At 35.0% G+C, this 18,155-nt stretch overlaps 1 protein-coding gene across 1 annotated transcript; it reads left to right on the top strand.

Moving 5' to 3' along the window:
- Positions 1–5,784: 5,784 nt before the first annotated feature.
- On the top strand, positions 5,785–9,031 carry LOC142630353 (uncharacterized). The gene has a single exon (XM_075804345.1). The coding sequence runs from the start codon at positions 5,926–5,928 to the stop codon at positions 8,455–8,457; it is 2,532 nt and encodes an 843-aa protein (XP_075660460.1). The 5' UTR covers positions 5,785–5,925; the 3' UTR covers positions 8,458–9,031.
- Positions 9,032–18,155: the final 9,124 nt, after the last annotated feature.

The raw sequence follows: 18,155 nt of genomic DNA, 5'->3' as shown, positions 1-18,155 counted from the left end.
CTAGCTAGTTCTTGGTTTTTACCCTGACAAAAATGAACCGATAGCCACAGATTGCGGTTTCAAGATTCTATCTCAAGCCTGGTATTTGTTAGATGATAAAAACAATTGAAGTTCTTATGATAGAAACAGAATTTGAGGGGTATATATGAGATACCTTCAAATTGAGCTGGTCAGAAAGGTTTCCATAACCTTTCTAATTGTAATAGTCCCACATTTTGGACTAAGTGCAGTAATTGCAGAATGTGTATTCTGTACTATAGAATTTATCTCTACCACGATCATATTTGCCCCATCTGCCATAGGCCCCTATATTATTAATGAAATAATATGGATTATACTGCTTTACATTTGCTTGCTTTGGACAATTATGTCTATGTAATGTGGTCTATTTCATTCACCTCTACAGTGTTTTTGGTTTATGTGTCACATACAACTTGAAAGATGTCTATGTCATTAATCTATCGGTTTATATGTCCTTGTTCTTATGTTTGATGAAAAGGTCAATCTGATGGTATCGAAGGATCCTCAAAAGGATTCAACATTTATCTCTTTATTACTGTCACTGTCATCCTGGTGTTGATCCTGTTGTGTACCTAATTGGGCATTCTTCTGAAAAAAGAAAAAAATTACTTTAAAGATAATGGAGAGCTCAACTTTCCAATAATTAGGCAAATTTTTTGTGAGAGAATCCAATTACTGTCTGAACAAGAAGCAAGTGGGGAACTTCTTAATTGTCAGAATACAATGAAGAACAAACCAGTATACAGAACCATGAATCAATGATGTATTGCAAAGTAGCATTACTTGAGAATTGAGACCAAAGGGATTTGCCTTGATATTCAATGGCTAAATTTTATTAACTGCTTATGGTCTCCCTTAGCAAAAGGAATACTACTAAATTGATACTTATTGATTACACCTCTTTACTACTTATTTGAAAAGGTTTTTCCCTCCCTAATGTCAAAGGTGTGAGTTTTGGTGTCTCTCACGATCTAGCATGGTTCATTTTATAAACGAGTAACAAACAACAATGCTAAATTGGAGACTGATAATTTACTGTACAGAAATCTCATTTCCTTGAACGTGAAGAACATCTAAAGGAGTGCAATTCACATTTGTGACTCATGCTTGTTGGACTACAAGTTTGTTGGTTCTGCTATTTTTATTCATAAGCATATTGTGTATGCCACCCGATTATTCAGTTGAGGATCAATAACTGACTCCAAAATTTTGGGACTAAAACTTGGTTGTTGACTTGTTGATAAAGCGTATTGTTTAGCCGAATACTTTAGCAGCGCTGCCATAACTGCTCAAGTGGAATAATGCCAAATGAAATAAGAATCTTAAACAGACTAGTGTCTAGGTCTAGCCCAAGTCAGTCAGATATGGCAAACAACACAATCCAGTAGAATCCAGTGGGGCAATTTTTGAATGAGGCTATAATAACTTGGTTTCCATGATAAAATTGTGCATTTCTGCTAGGCTTGCCATATTATTGACATTCTCATTGAAGTCTTTACACAAAAAGGAGGAATTCTTGTGGCATTTGTTAAGAGAGAATGAAACCAAATTCAATTTTTTTTTCTTTTCAAAAGGGAGGTAAAAGATCTGGGTCCCATCATTCTCTATCACATACACAAGGCACCTATCTAACACCAATTTTATAAGTAGGGTATCTATTGTGTGATATATATGGTATTTTGACTGTGCAATGCGCATGCTCCTCTGACCTTCTATTTCAGCATAGTTATAACAGTACAAAAGTTACACCCTTTAACCTATCCTCAGTTAGGCAAGGTAACCATGGTTGGCAAGGTTCTCTTGCAGGGTCCCACTCAAGCAAAAGCAGTAAGTAGAGCTAGATTTTAATTTTATAACAAAATCCCCTTAACATGGAAATAACATAAACACATGCTAATCATCAATAGCATTATGCATGGAAACCAATTCACAGTAAACTTACCTTAGACATTAACATGGCATACATGCATCAAGAATATAGAAAATGAAGAAAAGAAATTTAAAAAAAAAAATGGAGGTAAAACTTTCTTAGTGAAAAAAAAAAGTTTACAAAAGGAGAAAGCATATGCATACTTTAATATCCCTATAATTATCCATACCAGTCAAATATAGCTATATTTAAAGGACTGCTTTAACTCTTTCATCAAAACAAAAATCTAACACTTCTTGAATTTTAATATACCTAATAAAAGGAAACTGCATGCTAATAATAATTTTTTATTAGATGATGAAGTAGCACATAATATTTAAAATGTTTTAAATTTCCTTAATGAACTAAATTCAGAATTAATGGACCTTTTCACAGTTAATTAATGAGCCAATTTCAGAATTCTTATAAGTATAATATTGAAAATTCTTGTAAAATTCACCAAAAAAAGGAGAATTGAACATGAATTTGAAATCTTGGGCTTAAAATTAAAACCATTTACAAAATACAATATTCGACACGTAAATTTGATTATTCGAACACATTATACGTCGAACCGACTCAATTTTTTCACTTATTCACCAAATTATAAAACCATGCATGCAATTACTGGGTTACCATAAAAATCAAATTTTGAGAAATAACATGAAAAAAAAAGAAAAAAAAAAAGAGGTTCCATTAAAATTATTTACTCTTGCTATTTTTACCATATATAGGAAATTGGCAATGGTACTTTCCCATTAACCATAGTTAAAAATTAACCTTAGTTAGGGTTTTACCAAATGCCCCTCCAAAAAATTTAAGGTGGGTTATTGTTAACACTTAACAGACTTATTTAAATAGAGGGAAGCCCAAGTCACTTTTTCATCATTATAATATATAATATTCTTTTGCCAGTTTCTGTTATGTTTTGGAAGATTTTCCCAAAACATACCTGAATTGGCTTTTATATTTTGATCTCTTTGGCACATAAAAGCGTTCAAAACCAAAACTTTGAACGCAATTCATCATTGGCGTCACTGCGATTGCAATTTCTGAAAATGGGTACTTTTCTTTTTTCTCAAAATTTCATCTTTATGGCTCTATATTGTATGTCTCATTGTGCTATCTATGGAATATGAATTTATTTTTATTTTTTCTTTGTTAAATTGTGTAGCTGGTGATAGGACTTTCATGGGGTTTTAACTTTTAACTCTTTTTAAGTTAAAGCTACTGAAGTTTTGGCACTTTGATTGTGTGGTTTTTTTGCAATTCTTAGAAGCTGTTTTGAATTTTCAATAGTTGTTGGGTTTTGGGGTTTGTTTGTTTTGGCTATAATGCATGTCAGTCTGAGAAGTGGGTATTTGTTTTTTTCTCTGGTTTCAAAAGTTTGGCTTAGGTTTTCTATGTTTTGGATTGTGTGTTGATTTGAAGTTTACAAATAGCTATGATGTTTGTTGTAAGAGAATCATGCACTGGTTGGTTCATGTGAAAATCAAGGAAAAAGTGAGGGAAAGTTCGAAACTTTGATTTCTTAGGAGTGGTATTTAAAGTCTAAACTCTAAGTTGCTACCTGTTGAAAGATTTTGATTTTGGTTTCATTACCAATGTAGCTGTTCTATTATCCAAACAGACCATTGGGGTTTCTGTTTCTATGACTTACTCTTAGTTTGGCCACGGGAAATTAAAAGAACAGTGTTGGTTTGTTTGGTGATTTCTGTGATGGATATGAATGAGTAATGCAGATGGAACTACTGTTGTATTTTACTCAAATCCGTATTGTTAAAAAACAGTTTTGCTTATTTTGAAAGTTCGGTACTTGGATTTCTTGAATTGCATAAATTCTTTTCCCGCGCATTTTGTTTGATCATTGAATGGGTTTTAGATTGAAAGGGTGTTAATATATTTGGTATTGATGGATCTGGAGAGGTTTTGCTTATTTTGGAAGTTCGGTATTTGGATATGTTGAATTGCAGAAATTCTTTTCCCGCGTATTTCGTTTGATCATTGAATATGTTTTAGATTGAAGAGGTATTAATATATCTGGTATTAATGGATCTGGAGAGGTTTTTCTTATTTTGGAAGTTCGGTATTTGGTTTTGTTGAATTGTATAAATTCTTTTCCCGCATATTTCGTTTGATCATTGAATATGTTTTAGATTGAAGAGGTGTTAATATATCTGGTATTGATGGATCTGGAGAGGTTTTGCTTATTTTGGAAGTTCGGTATTTGGATTTGTTGAATTGCATAAATATTTTCCCGCGTATTTCATTTGATCATAGGATGGGTTTTAGATTGAAGCGGTATCAATATATTTGGTATTGAAGGATTCTGAGAGGTTTTTCTTATTTTGGAAGTTCAGTATATGGATTTTTTGAATTGCATAAATTCTTTTCCCGCATATTTCATTTGATCATTGAATAGGTTTTAGACTGAAGACGTTTTAATATTTTTGGAATTGAAGGATCCGGAGAAGCATTCATTAGTGTTTATTAGTATGTAATTGTTGTCTTATATTTAATCCTATGCATATATTTCGGCATAAACCTTGATAATTTTTATTTTTCTTCCTTTTTGCAGAAATGGTTTCCTCATTTTGGATTCATTTTTTTAATTATTTATTAGGGCTTATGCTCTGGTTAGTGTATGTGAAATCAATGAAAACATGAGGGAAAGTTTAAATTCTTAGGAGAGCTATTCAAAGTTCAAACTGCTACCTGTTGAAAGATTTTGATTTTGGTTTCATTAAGAATAAACAGATTCTATTATCTATGGGATTTTGCTTTCTATGACCTATTATTAGTTTGATGACAGGAAATATAAAGATCAATTTTGGTTTGTTTTGTGATTTTTGTGTTGGATATAAATGGGTAATACAGATGGAACCTCAATTGTATCTTTTTTGAAGTTCTTATAGTTATAAAACCATTTTGTGTAGTTTGGAAGTTCGGTACTTGGATTTGTTGAATTGCATAATTTCTTTTCCTGCATATTTCGTTTGATCATTGAATGGGCTTAGATTGAAGACGTGTCAATATATTTGGAATTGATGGATCCAGAGAAGCATTTATTAGTGTTAATGAGTGTCTTATATTTAATCATATACGTACATTTCGGCGTAAACCTTGCTTCTTCTGTTTTTTTCTTTTTCTTTTTCTTTTTCTTTTCTTTCTTTTTTGCAGAAATAGTTTCCTTTTTTTCAATTATAGCTATTTATTAGGGCTTATGCACTGATTGGTTTATGTGAAATCAAGGAAAAAGTTATTAAAGTTTAAGCTTTTAGGAGAGCTATTTGAAGTTCATAATGCTGCCTGTTGAAAGATTTTGATTTTGGTTTCATCATTACCAATGAAGCCATTCTATTATCCAAACAGACCGCTGGGATTTTTCTTTCAATGACCTACTCTTAGTTTGACCACAGGATATAAAAGATCAGTGTTGGTTTGTTTTGTGATTTCTGTGTTTGATTTGAATGAGCAATGCAAATGGAACTGCTATTGTGTTTTTCTCAAGTTTATGTTAAAAAACCGTTTTGCTTATTTTGGAAGTTCAGTACTTGTATTTATTGAATTGCATAAATTTTTTTCCCACATGTTTCGTTTGGTCATTAAATGGTTTATAGATTGAAGAGGTGTTAATTTATTTGGAATTGATGGATCCGGAGAAGCATTCTATAGTGTTTATGAGCATGTAATTGTAGTCATATATTTAACCATTTACGTAAATTCAGCATAAACCTTGCTTCCCCCGCCCCCCCCCCCCCCTCTTCTACCATTTTTGCATAAATAGTTTCCTTATTTTGGATCCATTTGTTATTTGTTTATTAGGGCTTGGGCAATTGAGAGCAGCTCTTTAATGATGCATGCGAAAGAATCAGGATCTAGATATACAATTTGGCGGCTAAGTTCTTGGTTCATATAGTGCTGACCTACCCCTAAAAGGAAAGAATTGAAGAAGAAATCGATAATTGGTTAGAGACATAACAATTATAGCGGGGATGGAATGCAACAAGGACGAGGCTCTCAGGGCTAAAGAAATCGCGGAGAAGAAGTTTATGGACAAGGACATTTCTGGGGCAAAAAGATATGCTCAGAAGGCCCAACACTTATTTTCTGGGCTTGACGGTCTTCCTCAGTTTCTGGCTACACTTGATGTATACATCTCTGCTGAGAAAAGAATACATGGGGAAATTGATTGGTATGGAGTCCTTGGGGTGGACCCATTGGCCGATGATGATACAATCCGGAAACATTATAGAAGGTTGGCTCTTATGCTTCATCCTGATAAAAACAAATCAGTTGGTGCAGATGGGGCCTTTAAAATACTATCTGAAGCATGGACTTTTTTGTCAGACAAAGCCAAGAAAATTGACTACGATCAGAAGTGGAAGTTTAGTGGCATATATGGGAAAGTTCCAGATGCAAAATCTTCAGTGCCAGCTGGTCAGAATGGTTTCCATAACTTCTCCAATGGTAATAATTTCAACACAAAATATCAGAAGAGTGCTACTCATCCCCATCCTGCTAGGGCTACTCATCCCCATTCTGCTGGGACTACTCATCCGTTTCCTGCTGGGACTCCTCATCTATTGAACCCCACATTTTGGACTCTCTGCAGTTCTTGCAAGGTTCAGTTTGAGTACCTTAGAAAATATCTCAACTGCAATCTTGTTTGCTCCAACTGCCGTCAGCCATTTATGGCTTTAGAGATTGTACCACCTCCACTTAATGGCAATGTTCCTGCCACTCCATGGAATTCTTTCATGCAGCCACAGAATTTTGGTCCACAAACAGTCAAGAATCAATGTGCTCCAGGAAAGATACCAACTTCTGCTACAAATGATGAGCGAGCAAGATTTTCTGCTTATCTCTCGTCACAGAAAAATTTTCATTCAGGTGCATTCCTTAAAACAGGTGGTGTTGCAAGTGTGCCCGTGCCAGCTTCCTCTGCTACTCAAGTCACTGGTGTTTTTCAGCCAGCATCAGAGCATTTCAAGAGAGGACATGAAGATGCAGCAGCAGCTGTTGTGAGGGAAGAGGCTTATTGGGCAAAAACTTATGCTACTACCAAACCAGGGGTTGGTTTAGCAGCTGGGTTGTCTAATGCTGGTTGCAGTATGGCACAGAAAGGAGACAGGCCTAAGAAAAGAAGTAGGATGGATAATAAGGGGGGGCATATGGCAAATCAAATGACAATGGAAAGAAGAGTTAGCATGGAGAGTGCATCTGGATCTCAGAAAGTTAGTTTTGAGGCAGGAAGGATGAATGCTCCAGGAAACAATAGAACTAATTCTACAAGGGAGCTTTCAAACGTGGAAACGCGAAATATGTTGATGGAGAAGGCTAAGAAAGAGATTAAGAAGAAGCTTAGTGAGTGGAGCATGGCTTCTGTATTAAAGACTTCACACAAGTTAAAGACTTTGGAAAAAAAGGAGGTTGAGGAGAAGAATGCTGCTGTAAATGGGCTAAAAGCAGAGAAATGTAGAGAACTCATGCATACCAAAAACACCATTAACACTGAGAAATCTTCACATGCCAGTTCTAGTGTGAATTTCGATACAGGTGGTGCTGATCCAATGTCAATGAGTGTCCCAGATCCAGATTTTCATGACTTTGACAAGGATCGTACAGAAAAGTCATTTGGTGATAACCAGGTTTGGGCTGCTTATGATGATGATGATGGGATGCCCCGTTTTTATGCTATGATTCATAGTGTGATATCCAGGAGACCATTCAAAATGCGGATTAGTTGGCTTAATTCGAAATGCAATGATGAATTGGCCCCTCTGAACTGGATTGGTTCTGGGTTTTACAAGACTAGTGGGGATTTCCGGATTGGAAAGTATGAAGTCAATGACTCTCTTAACTCTTTCTCACATAAGGTCAAGTGGACAAAGGGCTCAAGGGGTGCCATTCAAATATATCCTATGAAGGGAGATGTTTGGGCTCTCTATAGGAACTGGTCCCCTGATTGGAATGAGCTTACCCCTGATGAAGTGATACACAAATACAACATGGTGGAAGTGCTTGAAGATTACAATGAAGAGCAGGGTGTGACTGTTGCTCCACTTGTTAAAGTTGCTGGATTCAAAACAGTGTTTTGCCATAATTTGGATAAAACCAGTACAATTCCAAGAGCAGAGATGTTTCGGTTCTCACACCAGGTCCCTTCTTACTTGCTTACAGGTCAAGAGGCTCATAATGCCCCCAAAGGTTGCTGGGAGCTTGATCCTGCAGCTACTCCTTTGGAACTTCTTCAGGTAGTGACTCATGCTCAGGTGGAAGAATTGGCAGATACTGTTGAAAATAATAGGCGAGACGATCCCTTAGGGTGCACGAAAAACTGCAAGGAAGAAGAGCTGGTGGAGAATGGCAAAGGAAATGAGGGAAAAGGTCTGGAAGAAGATATTGGAAGAAAGGTTGTGGCAGAGGTGATGATGAAGAAGGGAAAGGAAACCAAGGAAGAAAAGATACTGGTATATAATAGGAGACGGTTGAGGGAAGGGAAAACGCTGGAAAGTGCCAATTAAATGTCAAAATGCTGGAACTGACCTATATAGAAGATTCTTTTGCAGTCATACTCTAATGGTCAAGAAAATGGTGGAATGAGTTTTGAAACCTAGAAAGCTTAGGCTCACCATTCCAACCTAAATTAATGTTTTATTAGAAGTCTTCTTTTCATTTTCCCCATTTTCTTGGCAATTGATCACAACACTAATGGTGAGTCACTATACTGGTAATGATACAGGCTTTGATTTTCTTTGCTGTATATTGGTGGAACTACAGTTTTGTTTGAAGTTTTAGAATGCCCTCTAGATTGCTGTACCTGTGACATGAAGGCAGTTTTGAACTTTGAAGGCTAGATTACATGACTTGCATGTTTGCTGGGAAGTGGCCTATAGGCTAAGCTCTTTATTTGCTGCAAGAGCTGTTTTTTACATTTTCAGTTTAATTCCCTCCAAAAACACAATTTTTTTTTGCAGCTGGTCAAAATTGTGTACCATGAGCTGCATGTATCTTGATACAGTTCATAATGCCTTGCAATGGCCTGTTTTTTGTCATTATATCAAATGTGAATGAAGTTCCATCATCTGTTTATCCTTCTTTTAATTTTTGTTTAGTCAAACTAGTTACTTCCTTTTCTTAAATTTTGTTTCTCAATCTTTGTTTCTTTCTTGAGTTATGCATTTTGATTGATACCGACATGCTAGAAACTGTGCTTTCTATCATGTATTATTATTTTACAATCTGTAAAGATAGACATGGGGAAAGTATTTTGGTTGGATGCTTTAGCTGGACTTATAGTCATAGGCATTACGTTGCTGCTATTTTTATGGTCATCTGTGAATGGCAGGTTAGGCCTCAAAGAGGATTCTCCTTTGTCCTGGTCTTTCAAGCTGCAAAAAAGTTATGTTCATCATGTAATGTTATCAGACAACCAAGTTGTATTTTGGCAGCTATAGTGCAAGACCTTCACCAGATCAACATGGTGCTGCTAATATGGCCTTTAAGTTGCTATTTTGTCAGATAGATTTTCTACATATGGCCCTCTTCTTCCAAAGGATTGGAAAGGACTATAGAAATTGAAGATTAAATGAAAGACTGAAAGATGTTCTCTGGCAATTTGCAAACGAAACACTGGCTACCAAAGCAATACTAAGCAGAAGAATCAGAGCAGCAGATTCTGTATGCCCCAGATGTGGCTTTCTTCCTCAAACTCATAAGAAACTCTCTTTTTTTTTTTTTGGGTGTTTTTTCTTTTCAAATATGGTCTCTCTCTCTCTATATGGAATCTAAACTTTTCTCCTCAAGAATTAATCCCAATCCAGCACTGGATTAGAACGATTCTTTACCCAGCACTTCAGCCAGGTTTGGACAGGAGAAGCACTTTGTGTCATTCTTTTATGCAGCCATACTTTGTGACCAAATATGGTGGTCTAGAAACAATTTGATTCACAAAGGTTTGGATTCTATTACAATCCAACTTGCTGCTCAAATCACCAAGGTGTTCACTTCTCATATAGCTGCCCCACAGAGTCTTAATGCAGTTAGAAGAGATCATTTCTCACCTGCTGCTGTATGAAAAGATTCTATAGGCAAAATTATAAAGGCTATCACAGCTAAAGAAGTTGTTGTATCAAGCTTGAGCTGCAGCAAAAACTTACCTTTTAGCTATTTCCTTGGCCTCCAATCTTAATCATATTTCTAAGGTCTATTGTTCTTTGAAGGGCAACAGTAACGTTGTTATTGAAGCCATTAGCAGTCCTGATAGCACTCCTCAGTGGACCTCTGCTTCCAATAATTTTGGACATTCATATGATTCTTTCTTCATATTCTTTTGGGATTTTTGTTTTCTACTTAAAACAAGCTAATGTACTCTCTGCTACAACAACAACAACAACAAAAAAAAAAAAAGGTAAGGAGGCTTCAAAATTAAGAGAGCTTAGCCTCACCCTGCATAACATTTACAATAGGAGGAGGACCATCCCCTAAATTAAAAGAACCTGTGGTACCATTTGCTGAATACCATCTTGCCAAAGTGTGGGCAACCAAATTTGCAATGAACTTTACTAATGGTACAAGTTTCCAAATTATTGGCATAACAAACCAGAAAAATTATCTAAGAGAACAAAGGGAACTGTAGTTAGAGTCCTGTTAATAAGTACCTTTAGGGTATTTGTTAATAGACCATTCTAAGAAAATTTTAATACCACTATTGTGAGAAAAAAATTATTAAAAGAAAACAATTGCTTATTTTTCACCATAAAAAATTTCTAAATATTTTCTAATCTAATACCCTTAAAGCATCCTTAAACTTTTCCGTGTTAATGCTATTAGACCATTAGCCAGGCAATTTGATGGAGACATAATAGACCATATAACTGTCTTAATGAGAAAATAATGTGTCATCATCACTTGTCACAAAATATTGATCATTACTTTTTTTTTTTTTAGGGAAATATATTGATCACAAAATATTGATCATTACTTTGTGTAAACTAACACCTAGTGGATTTTGTCTCGTTAGAATTTATTCACAAGCATAAAATTTCAGGAATTCAATCTAAGATAAAAGCAAAAACGAAAATAAAAGAAACGGGTCTAGTTAAATAATGAATGCCCTTTTTTTTTTTCGATGAACAATAATGAATGCCCTTAGGCACAAGTAAAAAAAAAATTTAATGCCACCACTTTTTATAGGGATGAGAGTCAACTTTCATGGAAAACAGATAAACAAATTAAGAATACCTTTTATTTATTTATTTTTCTTTCTCTCAAACTAATCCTGAAAATCATATTCTCCTCTCTGAATTGGATCTTGCTCGATTGTCCCACCAAAATCATTACTCTTTAAATATTAAAAAGATAAATAAATAAATAACAATGAAACATTTAATGCTCCCCAAAAGATGTGTAAAAGCGGAGTAATATATGCTTCTTAAAGGATGCCCCTTAGGGGCACCATTAAAAAGAATTTGGGTGAAAGGCACCCGATGCAACGTTCAGGTGTTGCACTGGATCTTAATCCAAAAAAAAACTTTCAATCTTTGATGGTAAAACAACTGGAAATATTAATTATTAATAAAATATTAAGAGTCCTATTGTTCAGTATTATTATTACTATTAATTAATTAATAGTAAAATATTAATTAAATAATAATAATAAAATGTCACATCAAGAAAAATAAATTAAAGAATGAAAATATGAATAAAGGAAAAATTGGGCTCTCAGTTTGATTGATTTTAGGTTTCTGTTTGGATTAACTTCATAGTTTAATCAAATAAAGCATTTGGAGCCATGGCCCTCCAACTTTTCAAAAATTAAACTTTCACCCTTATATTTAACTAAAAATTTCAATAAAAATAAAAGGATGGGCTCTCCTAAATACTAGTGTAAGGACACAATTCGAGCCCGGACCCATAATTAGAAGGGGATGGGTCTGAGAGGCCTTTTTACAATGAAATTTGTAAAGAGAATGGACTTGAAATCTAGGTTCTAATGATGTAGGTAACAAAGAATGATGGGCTTTGATCACAGTGGCACACATGAAGAACTGTTTATATGAATACCAAAGAAATCTTCTCCTCGAACATAAGTTGATGATAACTTATATTACTGCTTCCCAAGATAGATTACAATTATGGATCGTGAGGTCTACCGTGTCCTTTTTTCATCCCTTTTGCTTAAGGCCCCCTCTTTCTTTTATACTCCCTCCTTTCTTTCCTCTTCATCCTCCACGTCACGGTTAAATTACTCGTTTAGATACTTGTCTCATCCACTTCCCCTGAAGTTTGTGAAGATAGGAGCCAAGTTCCACCATGATGCTTAGGTCTCACTTCCCCATTAATGCGGCCAGAATATCAGTTGCAGAGCATTCAATGTGGGGGCGGTGGTAACAGTTTTATCTTAGATATTTCACCGCCCTTCTTCTTATCCTCCACGTGTACCGTGTCTACCCTAACCTATAGGAATTTCTAGAACATAGCCTGTGGATATTAACCAACCCTTCTCCTACCTCGGCTTCACATAGCTGAGGACATAATCTTCCTCAGACATATTTATTCAAATATTATCTTTTCTTTACCTAGTATTTTCTTATGAGTTAACATTCATACACCCTCGGACCATTTAGTGTCCTCGAACTGGGCTTCTAGCCTGAAGAATACTCTTGGGCCACCCTACATATATTCTTGGGCTCAATGACCCTACAACTAGCATTGGGTGGCCAAACTTTCACCCTTAAGGTTTCTGTTTTTTTTTTTTTTTTTTTAAATCATTTCTACAATGCGACCATTGGGTGGCCATCAGTCAAGAATTAGGCATCCTTAGAAACACTAGCATCCACAATTTCAACCTTTGTCCCTTCCTTTCATCCTCTTTCACTAAGTTCGCTTCATTTAAACCACCAACAACACTTATGGCTTCTTCTGGTTCGAGTCCCACAACTGCCTTTATCCCTTCCCAAAACACTGATTATAATTAGGATCTACTGTAGGGTTTACTTTAATCCCCTCCCCCAAACTTTAAAATTGACCAATGTTCCCCTTAAGTATTAGATCTTAGCAAACTATCCTCTGCTGTAAAAAAAAGTAATAATAATAAATAAATAAAATAAGGAATTTAGTAATTATAGGGGTAATTTGCCTATTTCTTAAAGGCCAAGGAAACATTGATCAATTTTAAAGTTTAAGGGGAGATAAAGTGGATCAATATATATATTCTTTTTTTTTTTCCCACAGTGTTTCTTCAAAACTTTCAACTAGAGACTAATACTGTTCGCTATAAGTGGACCCATAACGGGGTAAATCGCTATCCCAGGGAGTTTTTTCAAAGTGCTCATGCTCGAACTTGAACTAAAGAGCTCCCAGTCAAACCCAAAACTGTCACTTTAAGACCAAGTGTCCAACTATTCGGCCAACCCCACTAGTTATATATATATATTGTGAGGATAGGAAGACCAAACAGAAATATTGGGCTGTGGGTCGTACCCAAAGATGGCAAAAGGGATTGTCAAGCATAAGTTAAAAGGCCAAGGATAAAGGTAAAGGAGCTGAGCCATCTCGGGAGAGCTTTGGGGAGGTGACCATTTTGGAGGGATAAGCTTTAGAGGAAGGTAACAAAAGCCGAGTCAACAACAAAAGAAGAAATAATCTAGGAAGACGGTTGCTACCACCACATTAAATGTACTGCACCAAATGAACTGGCCACATTTATAGAGAAATGACATCTGAACAGTGTCATTTCAATACACAGCTACTCACAAAGCTTTCAGGAGGTCCTAAGGGACAAGCATCCAAGGGACTACCTACGAAATCAACAAGTGGAAGGCTATGATATTCAAGTGAAATGACTATATAAAGAAAGGGTCATCGTAAAAAATGGGGCATGTAATCTAAAAAGGAAGAAAAATAGAAGAACACTTTGTACTTAAAGAAAATTGAAGTTAATATAAGAACATCACATCCTTGGACTTGATTGAGGAGAGTTATTTATGTGCTTTCACTCTTTTTAGCTTGTATCTTACCAGTTATGGCCCACTTAATTTATGAAGCTATTTTCTTGTGAAGCCCACTCTCTCACAAATACATTATTTTGGACTTGTTAGGTCATCATCCACTACTCTTAGTGGGTTGTGGCTTGGATTCGTGTCCTTACACACACACACACACACACACATATATTCCACAGCTCCCTAAGGTAATTTTGGATTCAGATGAATGTGTCCACGTTTTGCCAAATCGCGTTTCAGTTTTTTTTTTTTGGATAACGCCTCTTGCATTGTTCATTGTCCATGAACAGTGCAAGAGGCTTATGAACAGTAAAAGCAGGCATTTCACGCCTTCTTTTTTTTTTAGCTGGGGATTGGTGACTTTTCTGCACACCAATGGGTTTCTTGCATTGTTCACGGGATCCACAAACCTCACTTTTTAGTAAATTTTTAATTAAAAATGGGTCTTACGGCACTATTCACATATTTAAAAATTATTTTGCTATAGTATTATCAGTTTTCAATTTTTAGTTTTCAGTTTTCAGCTGTATCCAAACGGACAATGTGCCAACTATCAAACATGAGAGTACAGCGTTTTTTGCTTTTTGCCTTTTCAACCTAAGTGGACCCAAGGGATATTTTCTTTTTCTTTTTTTGTTATACATGTGGGGAAATGGAGAAAGCACCTTTGGGAACCCTTCGGCAACTTTCTCAAGAATCATACTTTTTTTTTCCCTTCTACTGTCACATAATTATCACTTAATTCTATCAACAAAGTTACAAAGAGACATAATATTAAGGAGATTTGGATTTAGAGGCATCATAGAATCCGACTTGTGAAAATTGTGGAACATGCTTTGGGGCACTACAATTATGCTTTAAGGAGAAGAACAAGATGACCCAAAAAAAGGAGGAAAATAGTTTAGAAGGAGAGAGATGCTTTCAAATATCTTTTTTTAGGCAACTATAGAAATGATGTGATAAGCTAGACATGAGGTGGTCCACGATGCTGTTTGCAATCAATTGCTATTGGCATAATATGTAAAAGTGGTTTTGATTGCAACCATTTGTATATGGGATACCTTTACAAGGTAGACCCTTCCCTTAAATCAAACATAACATTTTGGTGTTGGGCTCTGAATGGGTACTTCTACTCTCCTATAGTTCTATACCATGTAGAATTATACCATTTAGAATTATAAAAGAAAGAGTTGAGAAAGTGTGAGAGACCGCACCCCCGGCCCGTTTTTATGGAGTGTCGGGCCAAACCCATGTGAATGGGTGGAGTCGTGTTATTGCCTCTCAAAATAGAGGTTCAACTGATTATATTTTTTCCTTTAGATTAAGGGTTTTACAATGGAGTCGCCACTTATTTAATTATTGGAAAAATAAGAAAACTAAACTAAAAAAATTCCTCATTTTATTAATTTTCAATTGAATTTACATTGATCATAGGAAAATTGCATAGTTTTGGTCCTAGATACAATCTAAGATAAAGTACATGACTTTGTTTCCTAGTTATAATCTAAAAATTGAAAATTACATGGATAAGCATTTGATCTACTAACCCTTGATCTAAGTTCGGAGGCTATGTTACAAGGTGAGAAAGTGTTAGGCACCCACCTTGCCCGATGAAACCGGTATTCTAGACTATGGTGGCCAACATTCATATCATATCATCCAATATGTCAATCAATTTGCATGTTGAATTTAATGTGTGTGCATGTGATGAACCCTAATTCAATTTATTAAGCATTACATTTGGATTGAAAAATAAATTCTAATGAATGTGTGTGTATGGTGATATCCTAGATTCAAGGATTTGAAAGAATTATGAAACAAACATGTTTTTTATATTTTTGATGTGGATTTAAGATCAAAACTAGTGCTTATGCATGAACATGTGATGAACAACAAGAACATATGAAGAACACATAAGAACATTCAAACATATTCAAAGAATTTAAATAGTTACTATCATGCTTTAATCCTAAATTCTTATCATGGAAACACAAAAAAACAAGTTAGGGAAATAAATTATACATTCATGCAAGATCCATATGGTGGATGAGGAGACTCTTGAGGGAGGTCCAAAAGGGTGGAGGAAAAGAAGAGTTAGGAGAGGAAGAGTGAGTCTCACTCAATACCTTGAGTCTCAAGAAGACCAAGATATGACAAGACTACTTAACTTCCTAGAACTCAAGAGAGGAGAAGAGAGGGGGTTTTTTTTTGTGTCCTAGAATGAAGGAGAGGGGGGGTTTATATCGTAGTGGTGGAGGAAATATGAATGGAAGGTCATTAATGAGGGTTGACAAAGGATCATGAACCTTGATCTCATTTTAGTATTGGGGGAAATCTAGAGCATTAAATGTAAAGATTGGTGGGAGTGAGGAGCAAGCCAAAATTCGGTTTTCCCGTAGCTGCTGTAACAGCCTGTAGAGTCAACTTCGAAAAATCATATCTAGCTCCATTCTTATTGGAATTGTCTCGTTCTTGTGCTCAAATTGAAGCCCCAGATGTATAGTTTCTAGAAAAATTAACCTCATTGACAAATTCAAAATATTCTGAGAGATATCGATGAAAAAGTGAGCAGAGGTCATTTGTTAAAAAATGGTTTCAACACAATTAACTTTAATAGGCCCCAAATTAACTCCCAATTAACATTAAATGGCTCCAATCACTCTCATTTTAGACTTAATTGGTTCCAAATTTACTCTAATTAAAAGATAATTGCACAAATTACTCATTGAATAATTAATGTTTAACTATCTAATTAATTAGGTGTGTGCAACCCTACCATAAAATGTAGTCCTAACCAATCAAATTATGACACATCATTGATCTCAAATTGATTATACTTATAACCAATTGAAATCAATTGTTCATAATCACATATAATTGGACTCAATTTGTGATAGTGCATCTCAACCATTAAAACTTAATTTGATGATAACTTTCAATCTGGTGGTCTGATTAGGGCTTATGACCAGTCAATTTAATCGTTACAACATCAAGATCATTTTGGTGAAATGAGATTAAGGATCTAATGACCAGAATCAAGATGCATATTTCCAAGACAAAATTAACATTTTACCCTCCATGTGAGGTTAAATGCGGGTTGCAAGATGGGATGTCAACAGAAAATAGTTTAATGGTTGTTTTTGAGATGTGAAGTTTGGTTCATGTATTTTTTTAGATGATTAATAGATGGTCGATAAACACTTTTAGGGGCATTTGGTTTGATGTACTCATAATGTGATGCACATTATGAAGATGTCACATCAAGATTTTTGGTTTATTTTATTTTTTTAACATTACCATAATCTAAAATTACAAAATATATCACATCACCTTAATCTCATTACTTTCCTAAATAATGTAACGTTGAATACTTGTATTGAGATTACATTAATGTAAGGTTACAATAATTTAATATTACGGTGTAATGTAACATAATGGTAAACTAAATGCCCCCTTAAGTCTTAACCCTTACCCTAGCCAATCGATTTTGCTATGTCATTGTCAAAGACTTACTTTTTTTTCTTTTTTTGGGGGTTGGGGGTATTTTATAATTGATTGCATATATAAAAATTATTATTGTTATTGAAGAAATTAGTTCGTTAATAAAATAGAATTATATCCTAACAAAATGTTCTAGAGTAAACAACACCTTTAGCATTAACTAACAATTGGCTACAATAAAATTAGGGGAAATAGAGTATAACAAAAGCCTATTATCTAAGATATTTCAATTAGCAAATCAAAATAATGATTCCTTTCCTAAAGAGTGTGAATAACGATAAATGCACGAAATTCATTCATTACAGACTTCCGATCAAAAGTCATAATGCTTAGGCCCTTAGGGTATGAGAATTATCTACAGGCTTTAAGTTCTAGATAATCAATATTTTTACAATGTGAACCCATTTGTATTACTATTGACTCTTATGTTTCTCATGAATTGAAACCCTTTATCCATTTACTTTCAAAGTTTCTAATTAATTCTTAGACACTTGACTATCCTAAGTAGCCAATTGCTAATCCATTTGTATTAAATTTGTATGTGCTAATGGAAGGAGGGGGCCAACCAATAGGTTTGCATGCATTCCTTCTTACTCTTGTAAGGTTAGTTCCCATGGTGAGAAATTTCTAAGGGCATTGTCTTATTGGAGGTAAAGATGTTTTCCTCTCTAAAGGGTTTTCCTTCCATAATAAGTTCTTTTCTTCCCACCAAATTT

The sequence above is a fragment of the Castanea sativa genome, chromosome 4 (assembly GCF_040712315.1).
Source record: "Castanea sativa cultivar Marrone di Chiusa Pesio chromosome 4, ASM4071231v1".
In the NCBI taxonomy this organism is placed as follows: Eukaryota; Viridiplantae; Streptophyta; class Magnoliopsida; order Fagales; family Fagaceae; genus Castanea; species Castanea sativa.
Note: the sequence above shows the minus strand (reverse complement) of the source record. Positions and strands in the feature narration are given on the sequence as shown.

What these genes read in the sequence shown, in the direction of transcription:
- LOC142630353 (XM_075804345.1), top strand. Translation starts at nt 5,926, where the DNA reads ATGGAATGCAACAAGGACGAGGCTCTCAGGGCTAAAGAAATCGCGGAG.